At 36.5% G+C, this 20,288-nt stretch overlaps 1 protein-coding gene across 2 annotated transcripts in view; it reads right to left on the minus strand.

The window, feature by feature from the left end:
- Nucleotides 1-524: 524 nt before the first annotated feature.
- Nucleotides 525-20,288, minus strand: part of EMCN (endomucin) — a 121,455-nt gene continuing 101,691 nt past the window's right edge. For both annotated transcript variants that reach the window (XM_025385546.1, XM_025385544.1), the window contains 2 exons: nt 15,262-15,335; nt 525-3,538 (listed from right to left, as the gene is read on the minus strand). In XM_025385546.1, coding sequence (XP_025241331.1) covers nt 15,301-15,335 — 35 coding nt within the window. In that variant the 3' untranslated portion in view covers nt 525-3,538; nt 15,262-15,300. The remainder of the gene's footprint in view (nt 3,539-15,261; nt 15,336-20,288) is intronic.

Consider the following 20,288-nt stretch of genomic DNA (forward strand, 5'->3'; position numbering starts at 1 on the left):
CTATTTATTAGTTGTACAACCTTGGGCAAGTTATTTAACTACCTGCCTTGATTTTCATATCTTTATAAGGGAGATGTTTCTGCTGCTGCTAACCATATATAAGGAATAGTTTCTTACTATTATTGTGATGGTTAACTGAGATGGTGACTGTGAAGTTTTCTACACAGTTCCTGGCACATAGTGAATGTTGGATGGGGTGTTAACTAGCTAATTATATTGCCCACAATCACTCTGCTAGAATTTCTCTTTTTTTAAAGGAAAATATGAGTTTAAATAGTCATATCTTCCTACTTATTTCTAAATGTCAGAATTCTTGGTCAGACTTGAAAACACTTTTAAATAGTTCTTGGAAGCTTTAAAATTATTCTTGGTGATCTTGATTTTGGTAGAAACTCTGACTTCACATTCAGGAATGTAATATGGATGGCAAAATGAATATTTTCCCTTATTTATCAAAATTTTTTTTTCTTTAAAAAGTATTTAGAACAGAAAGCAAGTATATTCAAGCCCAAAAGACAAATTATCTAGAAGTAGGGGCAGAGTACACTCATTTAGTGGAACATGAGGAGTCCTGTGTGTGTAGAGAAATATTAAAGAAAAGATCAGGGGATAATCCATCACAAATTCTCCATTAAAAATATTCATTATAGGTTTAATTAATCACAATGATGGATATCTTTAACATTAGGCAATAATTGGCAGTTTCATAGTGGTGAGACTATAGTCACTCAAAATACAACTTTTAAAGGTCATATTCACTTTTCTTTTCAACCTCATAAAATCTTGAATGACCACAAGTAGAGCTCAACAGAGAATAATCAGGCAAAAAATCAGGAATGTTCATCGTCGAAGGTTTGACTATGTCCTTCGTTGATACCCATACATTTAAATATGGTAGGTAGAAAAAAAATGGCACACAGATTTGTCAACCATATGCAATAGAATAGTTCAGTTCAGCAAGGGGAATTCAGAATTCTTTCTCTGCTGGCTGAGCCTGTGTGTTAGCCAACAACATCCGCTTAGTCTCAGGTGACAACAGTGCCAGTTGATTAGCTTTTGTTTATGTTTTGACTATTGATACACTTAAATTATTTTCATATTATCATGTAAAACAAACACATAGAAAGTCCTGCTTTTGATCTAAATACAGGCACTTCTTTGTTGCAATGATATTTGAACTGTATATCAGAATAAAAAACTTATAGTAAGCCAGGCATAATTAAAACATATTTGATTAATGATAATTTTGGCTTGAAAACAAAATATCCTATCTCAACAGATGTTTAAATTGGTTTAGAAAATGCAGACCTTACCTTTGAGATTGATATAAAATGCCATGGACATCTCTGTAAACTTCTCAATCCTCCTTTGACCTTTTTGAAAGATTTAATCTTTGTTAGGTTAATGCATATTCTTTGTGTACACTTCTTGAACTAGAATACATGTTATTTTTTTCTGACCATTAAAATTTTTCCCTCTTCCTGATTCTTGTAGACTCTTTTCTAACAATGCTCATGAAATATAGAGAAAATGGTTTCTCTAGGATCCAAAATAACATATTACTTATAATTTAAATTAAATTACAGAAGAGTTCATTTCCTTGCAATATGCTGTATGTAACATGGCTTTTGCTGAAGAGCTCAGCAAATCATCTAGGGGTGCTAGGACTTTTCTTTCTTTCCTTTTCTTTTTGTTTGTTTGTTTGTTTGTTTTGTGACAGAGTCATGCTGTGTCACACTGGCTGGAGTGCAAAGGTGCCATCTCAGCTCACTGCAACCTCTGTCTTCTGGATTCAAGTGATTCATGTGCCTCAGTCTCCCGAATAGCTGGGACTACAGGTGTGCACCACCACACCAGGATAATTTTTGTATTTTTAGTAGATATGGGGTTTCAACATGTTGGCCAGGCTGGTCTCAAACTCAGATTTTTTTTTTTATTTTCTGAAGACAAACGTTCTCTGATTGGCATGCTCCAGTCACCGTTTCACCATTTAAAGACTTCTAGATTAGAAATAAGCATGGGCACAACAGCTCTAAAGTGAAAACATACATAGTGGAGATCCCTGCCTTCTCTCCTCTCTTCCTTTCCTTTCTTTCTTTCTTTTTTTTTTTTTTCTACTTCCCATCCTTCTCAAACAGACACCAGTCAGCAATATAGATATGCTTATGCTTGCTTGGTGTCCTTGATTATAAATAGTCCAAACATCCGGAAGCTAAAATCAAGGTGATTATGTAACTCCTAAAGATGGAAGTTGTCAAAATACATCACAACAAAACAAATTTTAAAAAGGTATTTTAAATACAAGATTCCATCTTCACTAAACTGCCCCTTAGATCACTAAGATAATTTAGCATGAAAAATCAACTTAGATAATCATACGTTAAAAAGCTGCCACTGGCAGCTTATTAGTTCTAAAGCTTTCCAAAAAACCTCAACCAACTTGACACTTTGATCTCACGTGTCAAAAAATTGGTCAAGGTTGATCAGTTAGCTTTTATCAGAAGAATTTGCTCCTGATGGATTGGCAGCTATAATCATATGGTATTTTTAGAACAGTGATACAATGAAAAATAATATCATAATTATGTATTTATAAAGTGTTGATTTTCTACAAACTAGAGGTTTAGCAATGGTTGCTAGAACAAATAATTACATTTCTAAAAGAAATAAAAAATGCATGGAGATAATATCAATCAAATGAGCTAATGAAAAATCATGACCCTATTATCTTAATGAATGCAGTATAGTCTTATAAATGCCCTTACACTTACATCTTCATCACGTAGGATGAATGACAAATAGAAAGACCAAAGAACTGATAAATTACTGTCTCCCTAACAGAGTCTGATATGTGAATCCCATGTCCCTTTCTCACTTATTACAGATGCCTTTCATTAGTGAGTTCATATATTCCAATAATCCACCCCAAAATATTCATAATTATGGGAAGACAATAACATTGCCATTTTCACAGTCATGTTATAGTATTCTTAGTGTACTGAGAACAGTAATTATTTATTAAAAGTAACACAAAAACAGGAATAAAATACTTATATGTACAAAGTAGCATGGTATGATTTCTACCTAATATTTAATAATACACATGCACATTTTCCCTGCATTAACATAGTGGTAAACAATAAATACTAACAGTAGGTAATATAAGAACACTGAGAAAAGTAGGAAAGTCTTCATGGATAAAAATTCTTGGCCCAGAAAACTTTAAACATTAAGGAAGGTATGCCTGTCAGCGAGTCCACCCCCTGGGCTGTCAGATTCACTGCTCACAAATTCCCCTTCTAAAATTCCTTTTCCTAGGAACGCTCCTATAAATGGAGTAATGCAATTTTTAAATGTCAGAGGACTGGAGAGCGCCGGGGTTCTTTTTGATTCCATCAAATTGTTGCATGTCAGCTGGACATCACTTTTCTGGGACAGACGACTGGTATAGAGGCCAGCAGCAGGTATGGAAGTCGGGACTGATTCTGCAGGACTTTCTCCTTTTCCACCCTTGGAGCATGGAAGCTGAAGATTAAGCCTGTGAGCAACAACAACAACAAAGTTCAGATTCCAAGAAAGCGAAGAAGAAATAGAGATGCTGGGGGAGTCCATCTCTTAGTAAGAAATGGTTGTCACTAGCTACCTTTTTTCCACCTAGTAGAATCACTTGATTGTCTCTCAAGCACTTCAAACTTGACATATCTGAAAAGAGAAGCACTGTTTTCTTTCCCAAACCTGTTCCCCTCACTCCACTATCTCAATCTTCAGTATTTCCTCCATAATGCATTCAGACACCCAGGATGGGAGTGTGGATATTGTCTATAGTCCTTCTCTTCCTCATTCCCCACCGGCCACATCCAATCAATCACCACTTCATGAAATTTGTAACCTCCAGACATTTTTCTCTATTCTATTCTGCCTCTTCATCTTCCTCCATACTGAGGCTCCCTAGCTTAAGCCTTTATCTTTTTCCAGCGGAATATTGCAATAGCCTCTGGCTTCTCTGCTTCTGGTCTTGCTCTTCTTGAATGAGTCTTCCACCTTAAACACACACTGGTGTATATCAAGCATAAATCTCATATTCCTCTTCTGCTTGAAGTCCTTAACTGTACTCTATCACTAATGCGGTACAGTTCAAGATCTGTTGCTTGGGGTGACAATGTGAGTAATTAAGAAATTTATGGGCAACTTTAAAGCTTTGCTGCTGTCTACTCATCAGGGAGAAGAATGAATAGGCATCAGAAGAAAGAATGAAGGAATACCATTTGCCACTTCTTCATAGGAAAGATAGCCAAGCCTTTGGTTTAGTATTTTGCATTTTTCTCTGCAGTGTAGGAACAACTTTCAGTATTGGTCTATAAAAGAGCAAGAGATGGAGACTTCTGTGTCCCAAGTAGGAAACGGGCAGTGGCCCAACCTGTCAGGGATTAGATGGTGTTGTGTTGCTGATGGCAGTGCTGTTGGTTTGCTAGGGTCTGGGGAGAGCATGATATGGTGTGTGTGGTGGAGTGTGGGGAGTGGTACTAGTGGCGGAGACCTGTAGCCAACTCTTTTCTGGTTTGGTTGGTGAAGGCAAGTCCTTTGATAGGGATGGCTGAACTGTTGCTTTACATGGGGGAACGTTGGACATTGGCTGCCATGGCCTGCAGGTAGCAGCTACAGGTATCCACGTCAAGTCTTAAGATAAGGAAATGATTGTAGAACAGGATATCTGTGACTTCCTCCCAGAGCATTTATGGCTGATAGATGGTTGAGCACATGCCAGAGCATGGTGTAGCTTAAGTACCATGATTTGAAGAATGATTGCAGACAAGGCCTCTCTTTCAATTATTGAACTAGTTTTTAAGGCATATTTTATATCCAAGGTAAAGTGAGGGGTTCCTCAAAATGATAAATGACTTCTTTTTTTATTTTTATCTTCTTTTCTTTATACTTTTATTTTAGGTTCATGGGTATATGTACAGGTTTGTTATATAGGTAAACTGCATGTCGTGGAGTTTTTTGTGCAGATTATTTTACCCATGTAATAAGCATAGTATTTTTTCGATCCTCACCCTCCTCCCACCCTCTACCCTCAAGAAGGCCCTGGTGTCTGTTGTTCCCTTATTTGTGGATAGACTTTTGATGTCATTAGTGAATGAAGAAAGTTAGTACTTCATTCTAGCCTCATGCAGTCCTTCATGATTTACCTTGGGAAACAAGGCTTCCTGTGATCTAGTACCCTCTACTACTTGAGCCTTATTTCCCAGTCAGAGGTCAACGCTTCTCAAGCTGTTTATAGTGAAGAACATTGTTGGTTTCTAACAATATCTATTCAGCTACAAACAGACATTTTAAAAAATACAATAACATGAATGTTGCAGCAGTATCAGATTACTATAACAATTTTTAAAGTTTTATAATTTCTTTCATACACCATTCAGTTTCACAATTCTTTTCCTGTTTGTACATGCTATTACCTGTGCCTGGAAAATCGTTCCTCTCTTCACCTAGGCCACTATCTTTTTTTTTTTTCTTCTCATTCTGTAAGTTTTAGCTCAAATACCATCTCTAAGAAATTTGCCATCAAACTTCACGGTATCATGTCTGTCTTCACATAACACTGTGTTGTCATTTACCATATTATATTACAATTGTTTTTCTTATCTGCGTTTCTTTCCACTTCTATAAGCTTCTTGAGAACTGCAACCATGAAAAGCCCTCTTTATATTTGGGCTAGTACTTGACAAGGAGTAAGGTCTCTGTCACTTTTTGTTCCGCTGAGCCATACTCCTCCATAGATGAGTTTTCAAGTGAAGTCAAGAGTCTGTAGCGTAGTTCAACTGGTAAACATCTGCGTTTGTGCTAATAGGATAATGCTCATCATTGACACTGTTTAAATTATTTTCTCAAAGATCAGCAACCTAAATAAGAACAAACTCTAGTTTCATCAGCATGCATTTCACATCGACAGTCTCTCTCAAAAAATAAATCTTGCTTCATTAATGATTCTTTACGTCCGTACCAATATTAGTCTTTGCTTTTAATGGCTATTTTATAATAAGATTTCATAATAGGTTTCTTTAACGCTACTGACAACAATCAGAATGGCCATAGGAGAAAAGACCATGTTTTATAGATGTGGAACACAGTGTAGAGCACTATTAAGAAATTCATTCAGGGTTATAGAACATGATCATAATATACAGTTGGCCTTCCATATCTGTGGGTTCTATGTCCACAGACTCAACCAACTTGAATAAAAAATATTCAAAAACAGTAAAAATTAATAATACATTAATAAAAATAATACAAATAAAATATAGTATAACAACTATTTATATAGCATGTACATTGTATTAGGTATTACAAATAATCTAGAGATAGTTTAAAGTACTACATGAGAGAATTTATATAGGTTATATGCAAACACTATGCAGTTTTATTTACATCAGGGACTTGAGCAATCACAGATTTTGGTATGTCCAGGCCTTTTGAAATCAATCTTCCACCTCCGCGAATACAGAGCAGCAATTGTAAATCTCCTTTATTTATGATGTGTTCCTTTTAGCTTGTGTTATTTCATTTTAAAATGAAAGAAAAATAAATGAAAAACACGTTAAGCTCATCTGGAAGTTCACAAAGATACTCTTAGATTATCAGGGCAGCATTTAGAAAATTACAGATGTACCAAGGAATTGTATCTTGGAGAAAAATGGAAATAGCTAACAATCCACATTGCTGAGGGTTTGTGGGAACAGACTTTCATCCAAGCTACTAGACTTTCTAACACCACAGTTCTTCACTGGTCTGAAACCCCCTTCACTCTTCAGCCTCTCAAAGTGTCTTGGAACAGAAGGAAGATGAGACCTACTGGTGAGGGAGCAACCAGGTAGCAGCAGATTCCTCCTTGACAACAGCGCAGAGTTGGTCATAGAACAGTTAAATGGCTATCTGTTCAATTCTAAAATTGTTATTTTTCCCTTTTAATTTTATATCTTAGGCATGCTTTCATGTTATTAAAAATTATTTTGAGAATTATTTTTACTCATTATATAATGTCACTGTGCAAAGTATAATTTATTTTATAATTTCCATATCATTAAACATTTAAGCTGCTTCTACACGTTTGCTGCCACCCTCTTGTATATGATTTCACGCTCCCACAAGGTAAAGCTTTGCAGAAGGCAAGGTTTATAGCTCATAAATGTTTCAAAATTCCTGTCTGCCCTGCCAAATCACATTAAACGTGACACTGTGAACAAAATAGATTATCAATATATGAAGCAACAAGCATTAAATATATCTAGAATATTGTTTTGGGATGGAAATTTTTAACATAGGTGATTATTTCTGTAATACTGTTTGCTGTTGCATGAGAGTTCAAGACTTTTTAACTTCTTTCTCGAAATCTTCTAGGTTTGATGAATTCATTTCTATATATTCTGAATCTTCAAGTTGATATCTAATTTCAAGTTGACAACCTAGACAGTAGGTACTCTTTGAGTATTAAATTCAAAGTACAGTGATAGAAATATCTTAAAGAAAAAAGTGAGACAGACAATAGAATTGACAGATGTCAAACTTGTTTCTTCCCATTACTTTCTGATCTTTACTCTTCAGAACATCATTATATAATTTCAAAATTACAAAGAGGAGTAACAAAAGTTATTTAGCTTTTCAAATCAAAAGCCTTGGAATCTGAGGCTCGGAATATTTTTTTAAAGTACAAAAATGGAAAGGAATGGGAGTTGAACAAAAATTACTTTTATTAAGCTAGTTCGAAAGTCAACACTGTTTCTTGCCTTCTATACACTTTTTCTTTCTTTCTTCCCCCCGCTCCTCCAACTGCAGAAGACTTGCTTTCTCCAAGTTGATCAATTAGTTACTAATATTTGAACATTTTGGTAATTTAGAGAACAACCCTTTACTAGCCACTGGGTTGCAAAGCAACCATAGCAAGTATGGAAGGAAGCTTTCCATATATCAGCTAGGGTTGAACAACGTATCTCATCCCCAGCTTCTCAAACTTTGCACCTGGAAGTGTCCATTGCATAGGATGGACAAACTTCCAGATTCCTTTTTTCTCCTTTAAAACTTTTATTTTCGTTTCAAGGGGTACATCTGGAGGCTGGTTACATGGGTAATTGCATGCCATAGGGATTTGGCGTTCAGAAAATTTTGTCACCCAGGTAATTAGCATAATAGCCAATAGGTAGTTTCAAAGTACTCACTCTCATTCCACCCTCCCCCTTCAAGTAGGTCCTGGTGTCTATTGTTCCCTACTCTGTGCCTGTGTGCATTCAGTGCTTGGCACCCACTTAGAAATGAGAAGATACAGTATTTGGTTTTCTGTCTTCAGTAACTTCAATTAGAATAATGGACTCCAGGTTCATCCATGTCATTGCAAAGGAAACAATCCGGTTCTCGTATATGGCTGCATAGTATTCAATAGTGTATGCGTACCACATTTTCTTTAACTAGTCCACCATTGATGGGCATCTAGGTTGATGGGCATCTAGGTTCATTCCATGTCTTTCTTATATTAGACAGTTCTGTGATGAACATACATGTGCATGTGATTTGACAGTAAAACAATTTGTATTTCTTTGGTCTATATCTAGTAATGGGACTGCTGGGTTGAAATGTAGTTCTGTTTTAAGTTCTTTGAGAAATCTCCAGGCTGTTTCCACAGTGATTGAACTAATTTGCATTCTCACCAGCAGGGTATAAGCATTCCTTTTTCTCTACAACCTGACCAGCATCTGTGACTTCTTAACTTTTTATGGTCGCCATTGTGACTGATATGAGATGGCATCTCATTATGGTTTTGATTTGCATTTCTCAAATGATTAGTGATGTTAGGCACTTTTGCATATGCTTGTTGGTCCTGTGTATGTCTTATTTTGAGAATGTGCATTCATGTCCTTTGCCCATTTTTTAATGGGGTTGTTTTTTACTCTTTCATTTGTTTAAATTCCTTATAGATTCTGGATATTATATCTTTATCGGATGCATAGTTCATGAAAATTTTCTCCCATTTTCTAAGTCGTCTGTGTACTCTGTTGATAGTTTCTTAGGCTGTGCAGAAGCTCTTTAGTTTAGCTGGGCCTCGTTAGTTTTTGGTTTTGTTTCTATTGCTTTTGGAGTCTTCATCATGAAGACTGATGTCCAGAATGGTATTTCCTAGGTATTCTTCTAGAGATTTTACAGTTTTTGTTTTACATTCAAGTCTTTAATCCATCTTAGTTGATTTTTGTATATGATAAAAGGTAAGGATCCAGTTTTAATCTTCTGCATATGGCTAGCCAGTTTTCCCAGCACTATTCATTGACTAGAAAGTCCTTTCCCCATTGCTTGTTATTGTCAGCTTTGTTGAAGATGAGATAGTTGTGTGTGGCATTATTTCAAAGTTCTCTAACTTGTTTCGTTGACCTATGTGTCTGTTTTTGCACCAGTATCATACTATACTGGTTACTGTAGCCTTGTAGTATCATTTGTCATACTGTACTAGTTACTGTAGCCTTGTAGTGCCATTTGAAGTTGTATGTGTGTGGCATTATTTCAGGGTTTTCGAACTCGTTTCATTGATCTACCTGTCTGTTTTTGTACCAGTATCATACTGTATTAATTACTGTAGTCTTGTAGTATCATTTGAAGTTGGGTAGTGTAATGTCTCCAGCTTTGTTCTTTTTGCCTAGGATTGCTTTAGCTATTTGGGCTCTCTTTTGGATCCAAATGAATTTCAGAATAGGTTTTTTCTAATTCTGTGAAAATTGTCATTGGTAGTTTGATAGAGAATAACATTGATTCTGCAGATTGCTTTGAAGAGTATGGCCTTTTTAAACAATATTGATTCTTCCAATGGAATATATTTCCATTGGTTCATGTCATTTCTGATTTCTTTTGTCATGTTTTGTACTTCTCATTATAGAGATCTTTTGCCTTCTGGTTAATTGTATTCCTAGGTATTTTATTATTTTTGTGGCTCCTGTGAATCGGATTGCATTCTTGATTTGTCTCTCAACTTGGATGTTGTTGGTGCATAGAAATGCCACTGAATTTTGTACATCGATTTTGTATCCCAAAACTTTGCTGAAGTTGTTTATCAGAGCTAGGAGCCCTTGGGAAAAGACTATGGGGTTTTCTAGGTATAGAATCATACAATCTATGAAGACAGATAGTTTGACTTCTTCTCTTCCTATTTGAATGCCTTTTATTTCTTCTCTTGCCTGACTGCTCTGGCTATGACTCCCAGTGCCATATGAATATGAGTGGTGAAATGGGCATCCATGTCTTGTTACAGTTTTCCTGGGAACACTTCCAGATGCTTCTTCCCATTCAGTCTGATGTTGGCTGTGGGTTTGTCATAGATGGATCTTATCATTTTGAGGTATGTTTCTTCAATGCCTAGATTGTTGAGGGTTTTTTAACATGAAAAGCTGTTAAATTTTATCACAAGCCTTTTCTGTCTGCATTTATTAAGATGAACATGGAATTTGTGTTTTGAGTTCTGTTTACATAATGAATTGCACTTATTGATTTGTATATGTTGACTCAGCCTTGCATCTCAGGGATGAAGCTTTCTTGATCATGGTGGATTAGCTTTATGACATGCTTCTGGTGTTCACTTTACTAGTATTTTGTTGAGAACTTTTATCTATGTTCATCAGAGATATTGGCCTGAAGTTTGCTTTATTCATTGTGTTTCTGCAGGTTTCATGGTATCAGTGTGACATTAGCTACATAGAAAGAGTTAGGGAGGAGTTTATTCTCAATTTTTTGGAATTGTTTCAGTAGGATTGGTACCAGCTCTTCCTTATACACCTGGTAGAATTCAGCTGTGAATCTGTCTTGTCCAGGGCTTTTTCTGGTTGGTAGGTTTTTTTATTACTGAGTCCATTTTGGAATGCGTTATTGGTCTGTTCAGGTTTTCAGTTTATTACTGGTTCAATCTTGGGAGGTTGTGTTTTTCCAGGAACTTACCTATTTCTTTTATGTTTTCTGGTTTGGGTACATAGAAATGTTTGTTATAGTCTCTGGATTTTTTGTTTGTTTGTTTTTTGTATTTCTATGGGGTTAGTGGTAATATCCACTATCATTTCTGATAGCATTTATTTGGATCTTCTCTCTTTTCTTTTTAAGTCTAGCTAACAGTCTATCAGTCCTATTTATTCTTCCAAAAGGCAAACTTTTGGTTTTGTTGATCTTTTGCATAGTTTTTATCATCTCCATTTCACTCAATTCATCTCTGATTTTGGTTATTTTTCTTTTGCTAGCTGTGGGATTAGTTATTTGTTATTTGTTTAGTTCCTCTAGGCGTGATGTTAGATTGTCAATTTGAGATCTTTCTAATTGTTTGATATAGGCATTTAGTGCTATTAATTTTCATCTTAACACTGTTGTAGCTGTATCTAGAGATTTTGGTATGTTGTATCTTTGTTTTCACTAATTTTAAAGAATTTCATGATTTCTGCTTTAATTTCATTGTTTACAGAAAAGTCATTCAGGAGCAGATTGTTTAATTTCCATTGAATTGCAGGGTTTTTAAAAATCGTCTTGGTATTGATTTCTATTCTTATTGTGCTGTGGTCTGAGAATGTGGTTGATATGATTTTGGCTTTTCTGAAATTATTGAGAATTAGTTTCTGACTGAACATGTAGTCAATTTTAGAATATGTGTCATGCATGGATGAAAAGGATTTATATTCTGCTTTTGTTGAGTGGACTTTTCTGTAGATGCATGTTAGTTCTATTTTGTCAATTGTCAAATGTAGGTCCCAAACATCTTTGTTAGTAATCTGTCTTGATGATCTCTCCAATATCACCAGTGGAGTGTTGAAATCTACTATTATTGTGTGGTTACCTAAGTCTCTTTGTAAGACTAAAAGACTGTTTTGTAAATCTAGGTGCCCTCGTGTTGGGTGCATATATTTAGGACAGTTAAGTCTTTTTGTTGAGTTGAACCCTTTATCACTGCCTTTCTTTGTCCTTTTTGATCATTTTTGGTTTAAAGTCTCTTTTGTCTGAAATAAGAATAGCAACCCCTGCTCTTGTTTGTTTGTTTGTTTTCTATTCGCTTGATAAATCTTTCTCCAACACTTTACTCTGAGACTGTAGGTGTCCTTGAATGTGAGATGCATCTCTGAAAGACAGCATACACTTGGGTCTTACTTCTTTATCCAATTTGCCACTTGATGCCTTTTAAATGGAGTGTTTAGCCCACTAACATTCAAGGTTAATATTAATATGTGTGGATTTTATCCTGTCATTCTATTGTTATCTGGTTTTGTGTAGACATGATTGTGATTTTGCTTTATAGCGTCAATGTTGTATGTACTTTAGTGTGTTTTTGTAGTAGCCAGTAATGGTCCTTTCTTTCCATATTCAGAACTCCCTATGAACCTCTTGAAAAGTAGGTCTGGTGGTAATGAATTCCCTTAGTATTTGCTTGTCTGAAAAGGATTTTATTTCTGCTTTGTTTATGTGGTCTAGTTTGGCTGAATATGAAATTCTTTGTTGGAATTTCTTCTCTTTAAGGATGCTGAATATAGGCCCCCAGTCTCTTCTAGCTTATAGAGTTTTGTCTGAAAGGTCCAGTGTTAGCCATTGATGGGGTTCCCTCTGCAGGTGACCTGCCCATTCTCCCTAGCTGCCTTTAATATTTTTCTTTTCACATTGACCTTGGAACATCTGATGACTATGTGTCTTGGGGATGGTTGTCTTATATAGTATCTTGCAGGGGTTCTCTGAATTTCCTGAATTTGAATATCAACCTCTCTAGCTAAGTTGGGGACATTTTCATGGACAATATCCTCAAATATGTTTTCCAAACTGCTTGCTTTCTCTCCTTGTCTTTCAGGGATGCCAATGAGTCATAAGTTTTGCCTCTTTACATAATCTCATGTTTCCTGGAGATTTGTTCATTTTTGAAAATTCTGTTTTCTTTATTTTTATCTGACTATGTTAATGTGAAGAACTAGTCTTTGAGTTCTGAGATTCTTTCGTTGACTTGATCTATTCTGCTGTTAATACTTCTGATGTGTTAAGAAATTCTTGTGGTGAGTTTTTCAGCTCTATCAGATTAATTTTTTTCTTTCTTAAAATGGCTATTTCATCTTTCATCCCTTGTATGGTTTTGTTGAATTCCTTAGATTCCTTGGAATGGGTTTCAGTCTTCTGATTCTCAATGATCTTCATTGCCATCCAGATTCTGAATTCTATTTCTGTAATTTCATCCATCTTTTTTCTAGTTAAGAATCATTGCAGAGCAACCAGTTCAGTCATTTGGAGGTAAGGAGGCAATCTGGCTTTTAGAATTTCAGGAGTTCTTGAGCTGGTTCTTTCTCACCTATGTGGGGTGATGTTTCTTTAATTGTAGCATAATTTGAGTATAGTGGGTTTCATTCCTATATGTTTTCAGAGGGCTGAGGCTTTGTGCAGGGTCTTTATTTGCAGTTGATTTCTTGTCCTTGGTTTTGCAGAGGACTATATTACCAAAGTATTTTGGTGTTGAAGTTTGGTTTGCAATTCAACAGATAGTGCTTAAACATAATGGCTGGTAGATAGACTCTTAGCCAGCCATGCAGCCCCTCTGTGTTTCCTCACATTTGTAGCCATGCTCCCCCTCAGTGCTCTGAGAGTGTGTGATCCTCTCCCACTCAAGTGCTGGTCGTAGATCTCAGCTTAGCATTCCCAGACTGTGCACTGCAGGCCTGAGACAAGCTTAGGATTTTTTCTCTCCCCCAAGCTTGGTCACAGCAGGGGCAGAGACCTTAGCTTGCCACTCAGAGCCACTGCCTATTAGACTAATCAGCTGGGAAAAGGTGATTGTATTGCAGGCCCAAGCTGGGGGCTCATGACTGGTGAAGAGCAGGAGGGCAGGGAGAGGCAGGCTTGCCTCTTTTCCAGAGGGCACTGCAGCATGCTGAGAGTGCACAAATTCCAAGATTCCTAATCCATCCCTAATTACTGGCTAGAGGGGGATAAAATCCTGATACTGACGCATGTGTTTGGATGGCACTCCTCTGTCTTTGTCTTCTGCTACTGGGCAGACAAGCACAGCAGGTACCATTTATTCTACAAGAAATTTCTGAGTGTCTGTAACAGCACAGGGTTAGTAGTTAGGCAGTAGACCTAGGCCATGAATACAATATTTCTCATCGTGGACACTTTACCTAGAGTGACTACCATTGTGATCAGGCCAATTCTGGAGATGTATTTATTTTATTTTATTTTTTATTGTTAGTTGCCGAAGGGTTGATTCTTCTACAAGTTTTATAAAACCTCAAAAACTAAGTGACAACACTTAATTGATACTTCTTGTAACAATTAAGTTAAAAGTCAGAAGAGCATTTCCTTACTCAGTTCTGGGAAAGTAAAAGGCAATCCCATACCAACTGGGAGAGTTAATTCCAAGGCAGGTTTAACATTGACCTGGGCTCTTTACTAAAATAAGAAATGTACCTGCCTTGAGCTTACTCCTGGTCATGACATGGAATATACTTTTGAGAAATTTCCATTTTTTATTGATTCACAATTATTGTAGTAAGATTGATCATTTGTATCTGATTTTGTCACGCTATCTGGAGGGCTCTGTCGCTTGGCTGGTTACACAGCAAGACTATGTCTACATAACCAGCTGAGTAAAAGGAAACCTGGCTGAAACTGAATTTTAGGTCATCTTTTTGAAGGTGTTTTTTCCACACATCCATGGTTTCTAGACCCAGAGAGAAGAGAGAAAATGTATTCTGGTATGGTCCTTATAGAGAGAGGGCAGTTGGACCCTTCATCTAGCTTCTCTGAACCCATTTCCCTGAACCAGACTGTGGCCGTGATACACACCTTTACTGTAATGCAGTTTCTATGCTTTATCATTTTCTTGCAATAAACTGCAAATTTGCAAGCACTGTCACTTGGATCCTGCCAGTCTTTGTTAGCAACAGAAGTCTGTCTAAGTGCCACAGTTAGTGTCTGCTTACTGACCTAGGTAGGCAGACTGGATTTACAAGGAAACATTAGCAACAGGCAGAAAGAACAAATTGTATCATTCCTTAGATAGGCAAGAGAATTGGACAAATCGTCTACAACCACCAGGTCATGCATTTTTTGGCAATTTTTGTTAGAGTTTGTTTTTAGACAAATAAATAATGAATGATAATTGCACTGACACAAACCATTAACTTTTCAGCTTTTGAAATTCTTTAAAAACAATCTAAACTGCACCAGGCTAACAAAACAGATATTAATGATTGTCTCCATGAATGAAACAGGGAAACTTACATAATTATTGCCTAGGTGTGGGGAGAATTCCTCAAGCTGTCAGTTCTTGGTTTTTCCTTGTGCAGAGTGCTCACCTGAGAACAGAAGATATGTTTTGATCTATAAGCTCAGAGACTGAGTAAGGATGAAAACAAAGTTTCCTAGCTTTTTTCTATTTTTCAAGGAAAGTTCAATTTTCCTGCAAGAATGTCATTAGAGCCACTGTTTGCCTCTTGGTATTGTCTAGAAATTAGTCACCAAAATATATGAGCTTTGCCAAACCATCATCTGTTTTCACTCCAAAGTAGCAATATGAAGTCCTGGGTGGGATAGGTCAGGGGGCAGTGGGTGTGGGAGATGTGAGTTGGGAGATAATAACATCAGAGAAACCCTGGGGAATGAGTATTGATGTTTCCTTGTTACATGACCTGGCTCTGCCTAAGCAAGCCCATATCATGTATTTAAAGTGCCTTTTTATCAGGAAGACATTCTAGGGTCCTTCTGTTTAAATAATTTAGTGAGGGTTTTGTGAAAATGAATTTATAGGCCAAATGAACACTTGGGTGATATACAGAGCAGCGCAGGTGCCATTACTCAAAATCCCAGTGCTATTCCACCATCCGATATACACAGAAATATTAACCTAGGATGATGGCAAGTTGAGAGGCTCCAAGTATTTTTCCCATGATAGTGGATTCATTACCAACATATTTTGCATTACTTCTGTCCTTTAGGTAGAACTGAGTATCAACGTCAGTCACACAATATAAAAGCAATATAGGTCAAAATCTCCAGCTTTTAGAATAAATTTCATCATTTTGCTCCAGCTTTTATTTGCCAGTTGTTAGGAAATCTGTCCTCTGGGGACTCTGAGGATGTCACCTGTTACTTGTATCAACATGGCAATAACAAATAGTGCCAGAGACCTCTGAGGAGAACAGACTCAAGACTCCTCTTCAAGAGCTCCTTCGGTTCTATGCTCTGAGAAATGTTGGGCATAGTGCTGCAGCACTCCCAGACCCTGCTCCAAGGCAATCTTTTGCTAACTATTGTTCATTTTGCAAACGACGCAGCACCTGTTTGGAACCCATGGCCATGAAGTACTGGAATGAGAAGTAAACAAAATAAATATTGATTCATCCTCTAGCGTCTGCCAGAAGTCAAGCAAAGCAAGTCATTGAAAATCTTTACAATTCTTAATATTCTTCCTCAAGGTCTGTCTAATCGACAGACTAGAAATTTTGGGAAAAATTTAATAGGAATATGATATCAGTAACAAGAATAATGATATTTATAGTAAAATCAAACAACCCACATACATATCTAGTGAAAATAAAAACATCCAGAGGGAAATATATCAAATGCCAATAGTGGTTGTATGAAGATTGTTTCATGGGTAGTTTTAAATTCTCTTTTATTCTCTGTTTTTTCTATTTTTCATTATTCATAATCTGGTCAAATATTAAAATGGTAGTTTCAGCCATGAAAAAATATTATAAGGCAGTAAAGTATGTTAATTTGCCAAATTAACAACATCTTAAGATGAGGAAAAGACCATTTGCACTTGAAACAGTCAAGGAAAATTTGGTGTAAATGCAGAGAATGAGACAAATATTGAAGGGCTGAGGACAGAAGATGATTCTACATACGGCTTTATAAATCTGTGAATGTTTTGTTCATTTTTACTCTGTGGTTCATTTTTTGTTTTCAATGAACTTTTATTTGTAAAAATAAGCAAAAAATGATGACTATGCACTTAATGAATAATTGCCATAGCATACTAATTAATTAGTTTGCTAATGACATATTAATCATATGTAATTACCATTAGACGGGGAAGTGCACATGACAAAGAAGAACAAGAGACTCCTCCTTCAAGAAAGCTGGGTTCAGAAAGACAGAGACAGGGGACAGGGAAGGGAATAAATGAAGTCTGAGAAATATGCATTGTTATTGCATATCAAGTGTTGTCAAAACTGAGCTAGAGAAGGCAGGCACATCATGGAAGGTGTTGCAGACATGCTAAGGTGTTTGAACTTAATCTTAGGTTATTACCTATCAGAGTCTTCTAAGCAGAGGAGTATTCTAATAAATTCAGATCTGATTTTTCTTACTCTAAATGGTTCAAAGTCAACTGATGCTTTGAAGCTAAGTTTAGTGATACAATGTTTTTCTTCTTCCATAGAGTCATATATATTTCTAATTCCAAATTTTTTCTTTATAATTTGTATAACCTGACATATTAAAAGTGAGATAATGTGTATTAGATTTCTGAGATGATATAAGAGTCACATTTAAAACACGTCACACATACATTTTTTAGTCAATCATGGTGACCTTTAACCTGACGAGATCCCTTACTAAAGCTGAGGAGTAGCTCATATGTTCTTATAAAGGACTCCTTGATCTGCAACATTTGATACTCTTTTTTTTTTCCTGAAAGCATCTTCTTGTTAGACCCTAGTAAACTTTCTCTTTTACATTTAAGAGAGTTCTAAATTTAAACATGCATGAGTTACAACTTCAGCAGAAGACCTTATTCAACAAAGAATATATTTAAAGGAAGCTGGGAGAATGGATGGATGAACATCAACCACATTACTTACTCCATAACCTAATTGAAAAAGAGAGATTTGGAGTGAAAAAACTCTCTTCCCAGGAGAAAATGACAAGAACTTTAACTGTGGCTTATTCAGGCTTCTAGAAAACCAGAATATTTGACATCCACTGGCTTTTTTCCTAAAGGTGGGTTGCTGCAGAGGGCTGTTTCCTTGGAAACATTGTTTATTGGTCTGTACCATGGTAAAAAGTCCAGGGTTTCTACACTGAAGTAATGACAGATTCAGATAATTTTTATGACCACTGAAGCTCAAATTTCATTGTGTTACCCTTCTATGCTCATTAATTAACATTATATTTCTTAGGTCTTAAACCCAAGAAAGTAAATTGTAACAGTCATCAATTCTGAGTAGTTGGTAGTCAGATATTTGTTCTATCAATGTTTTTCTGTATTTTAAAAATTTCTAAAAATTTTTATCTAGGCAGCAGTAGAAAAATTGAGCTAAGTTTGTGAACTTATATCAAACCTAGTCATTTAAGGTTTTTTTTTTTTGACTTATTTTTTAGGAAAGACATCAGTATTAGGTAAGAGAAGTTACTTAAGTAAAAATAATTTTAGTAATGTAACTTCTCGAGTGTAGTGAGCATAGTATTATAAAGAAAATATATTTGAATACATTTTGAAATGCAGTGGGAAGAAATTTGTTTGCTAGTGTTTGGGGAGACACCAAGTTCTGTTAATGATAGACTTTAATAAAAATTGTGGTAGTACAGGGAGCATTTGGATAGCATTGTATTTTAGATAATAAATTCTGGACTACTGAAGTCTACTCTGAATCACCAATTTCAGTGTTGCCCTATCACCAAATATTTTCCATGGTAGTTATCTGGGTTGCCCTTTGAGAGGTTATTTTGCTAAAAGCAATATAATTTCTAAATTGAAGTTGGCAGAAATAAAAGTATTCAAGACTATATGTTACTATTTCCATGATAAAATCTCCCTTTTAGAGCTGTGACCTGACTTTGTTTGAAGAAAAGGAAATTAGCTGGGCTAAGGGTCGATTTAACTAGTCTGCCACCGTCTATTTCACTTACTGCTATAGTCACCGCGAGAGTGGGAGAAAGCCTATATAGAATTTTCCCCAGGCATTAAAGAAGAGTCTGCTGTTACATTTGCAACCAAGAAACACAAGGTTCTCTGAGGGTTTCCCCCTGCTGGAAGTCATGATTCTAGTGTCAGTTGTCCCATTTCTTTGGTGGAAATGGGTGGTAGAAAACTGCAGGTAGTCCCGATCCCAGCGCCGTCCTCAAAAAGAGAGCCGGGAGCTTCTACACAGAACATTTCCAGGTATGTTTAGCACCCTAACTCACCGCTTGGAGAGCCAACATGACTGCAGAGTGTTTGGAATATGTGTGATGCCTGTTTGCAAGCCACAGGCAGATTCTGAGGACTTTTCTTGATAAATCGTGTAGTCATGCTTAGGGTCTCTCATGTGCTTACTCAGGACTGGTTCACATTTAGCCTGCTTGACCACTTTTTTATTTTTGCCCTTTTCCCTGACCTGGTAGAATAGGCCTGGCTACTGAGTAAAGGCTGGTGAATAGCCAGGAGGAAACTGTGAGTGGCTTCTAACCACTTTATGAGTAAATTCTGCTCCTTTGCACCCTTCAGATGGTTCCTCCTGAGACAAAGGATAGTACGGGAATAAAGGAAATGTGTGTATTAAAGAGTGGAAGAGATGCAAGGAAAAAGGAGCTCTCTCCTGAAAGAAGATGGCTCATGTGAGGGGTTTTAGCATTCCTGCGCAGGCTTCAGCTGTCCTTGCTCTTCAGCTCTTCTGTTTGCCTCTTGCCGTTTGTTCTACATTGAATTTATACATGAAATTGAAACCACTTTCAGCCTGTAATATCTTGCTCTTGATTTGGGACAATATTTATAGCTTCTGTTTTATGAAATTATTTTGAGCCACCAGCAATATTTATAATATAGCTTATCCCCAATATTCAATTGGAGAATTGGATATTGTAAATGTATTAATGTAACGTGATATTTAAATTAGACCCACAAGTTTTTTTTTATTATTTATTTATTTATTAATTTATTTATTTTTATGAAGTCTCGCTCCTCTGTCACCCAGGCTGGAGTGTGTGGCAGGATCTTGGCTCTCTGCAGCTTCTGCCTCCCGGGTGCCAGCATTTCTCCTGCCTCAGTCCCCCAGGTAGCTGGGATTACAGGCATGCACCACCATACCCAGATAATTTTTGTATTTTTTAGTAGTGACAGAGTTTCACCATGTTGGCCAGGCTGGTCTCAAACTCCTGACCTCAGGTGATCTGCCCGCCTCAGCCTCCCAAAGTGCTGGGATTACAGGCATGAGCCACAGCTCCCAGCTAGATTATTTTATAAAACTAATAATTGCTTTTAATTGATCTGTTTTGTGATATCAATGGTTTAAATGTCTGATCTACTCAAAACAAAGAAAAATCTA

This window comes from Theropithecus gelada, chromosome 5 (assembly GCF_003255815.1).
Source record: "Theropithecus gelada isolate Dixy chromosome 5, Tgel_1.0, whole genome shotgun sequence".
Lineage (NCBI taxonomy): Eukaryota > Metazoa > Chordata > Mammalia > Primates > Cercopithecidae > Theropithecus > Theropithecus gelada.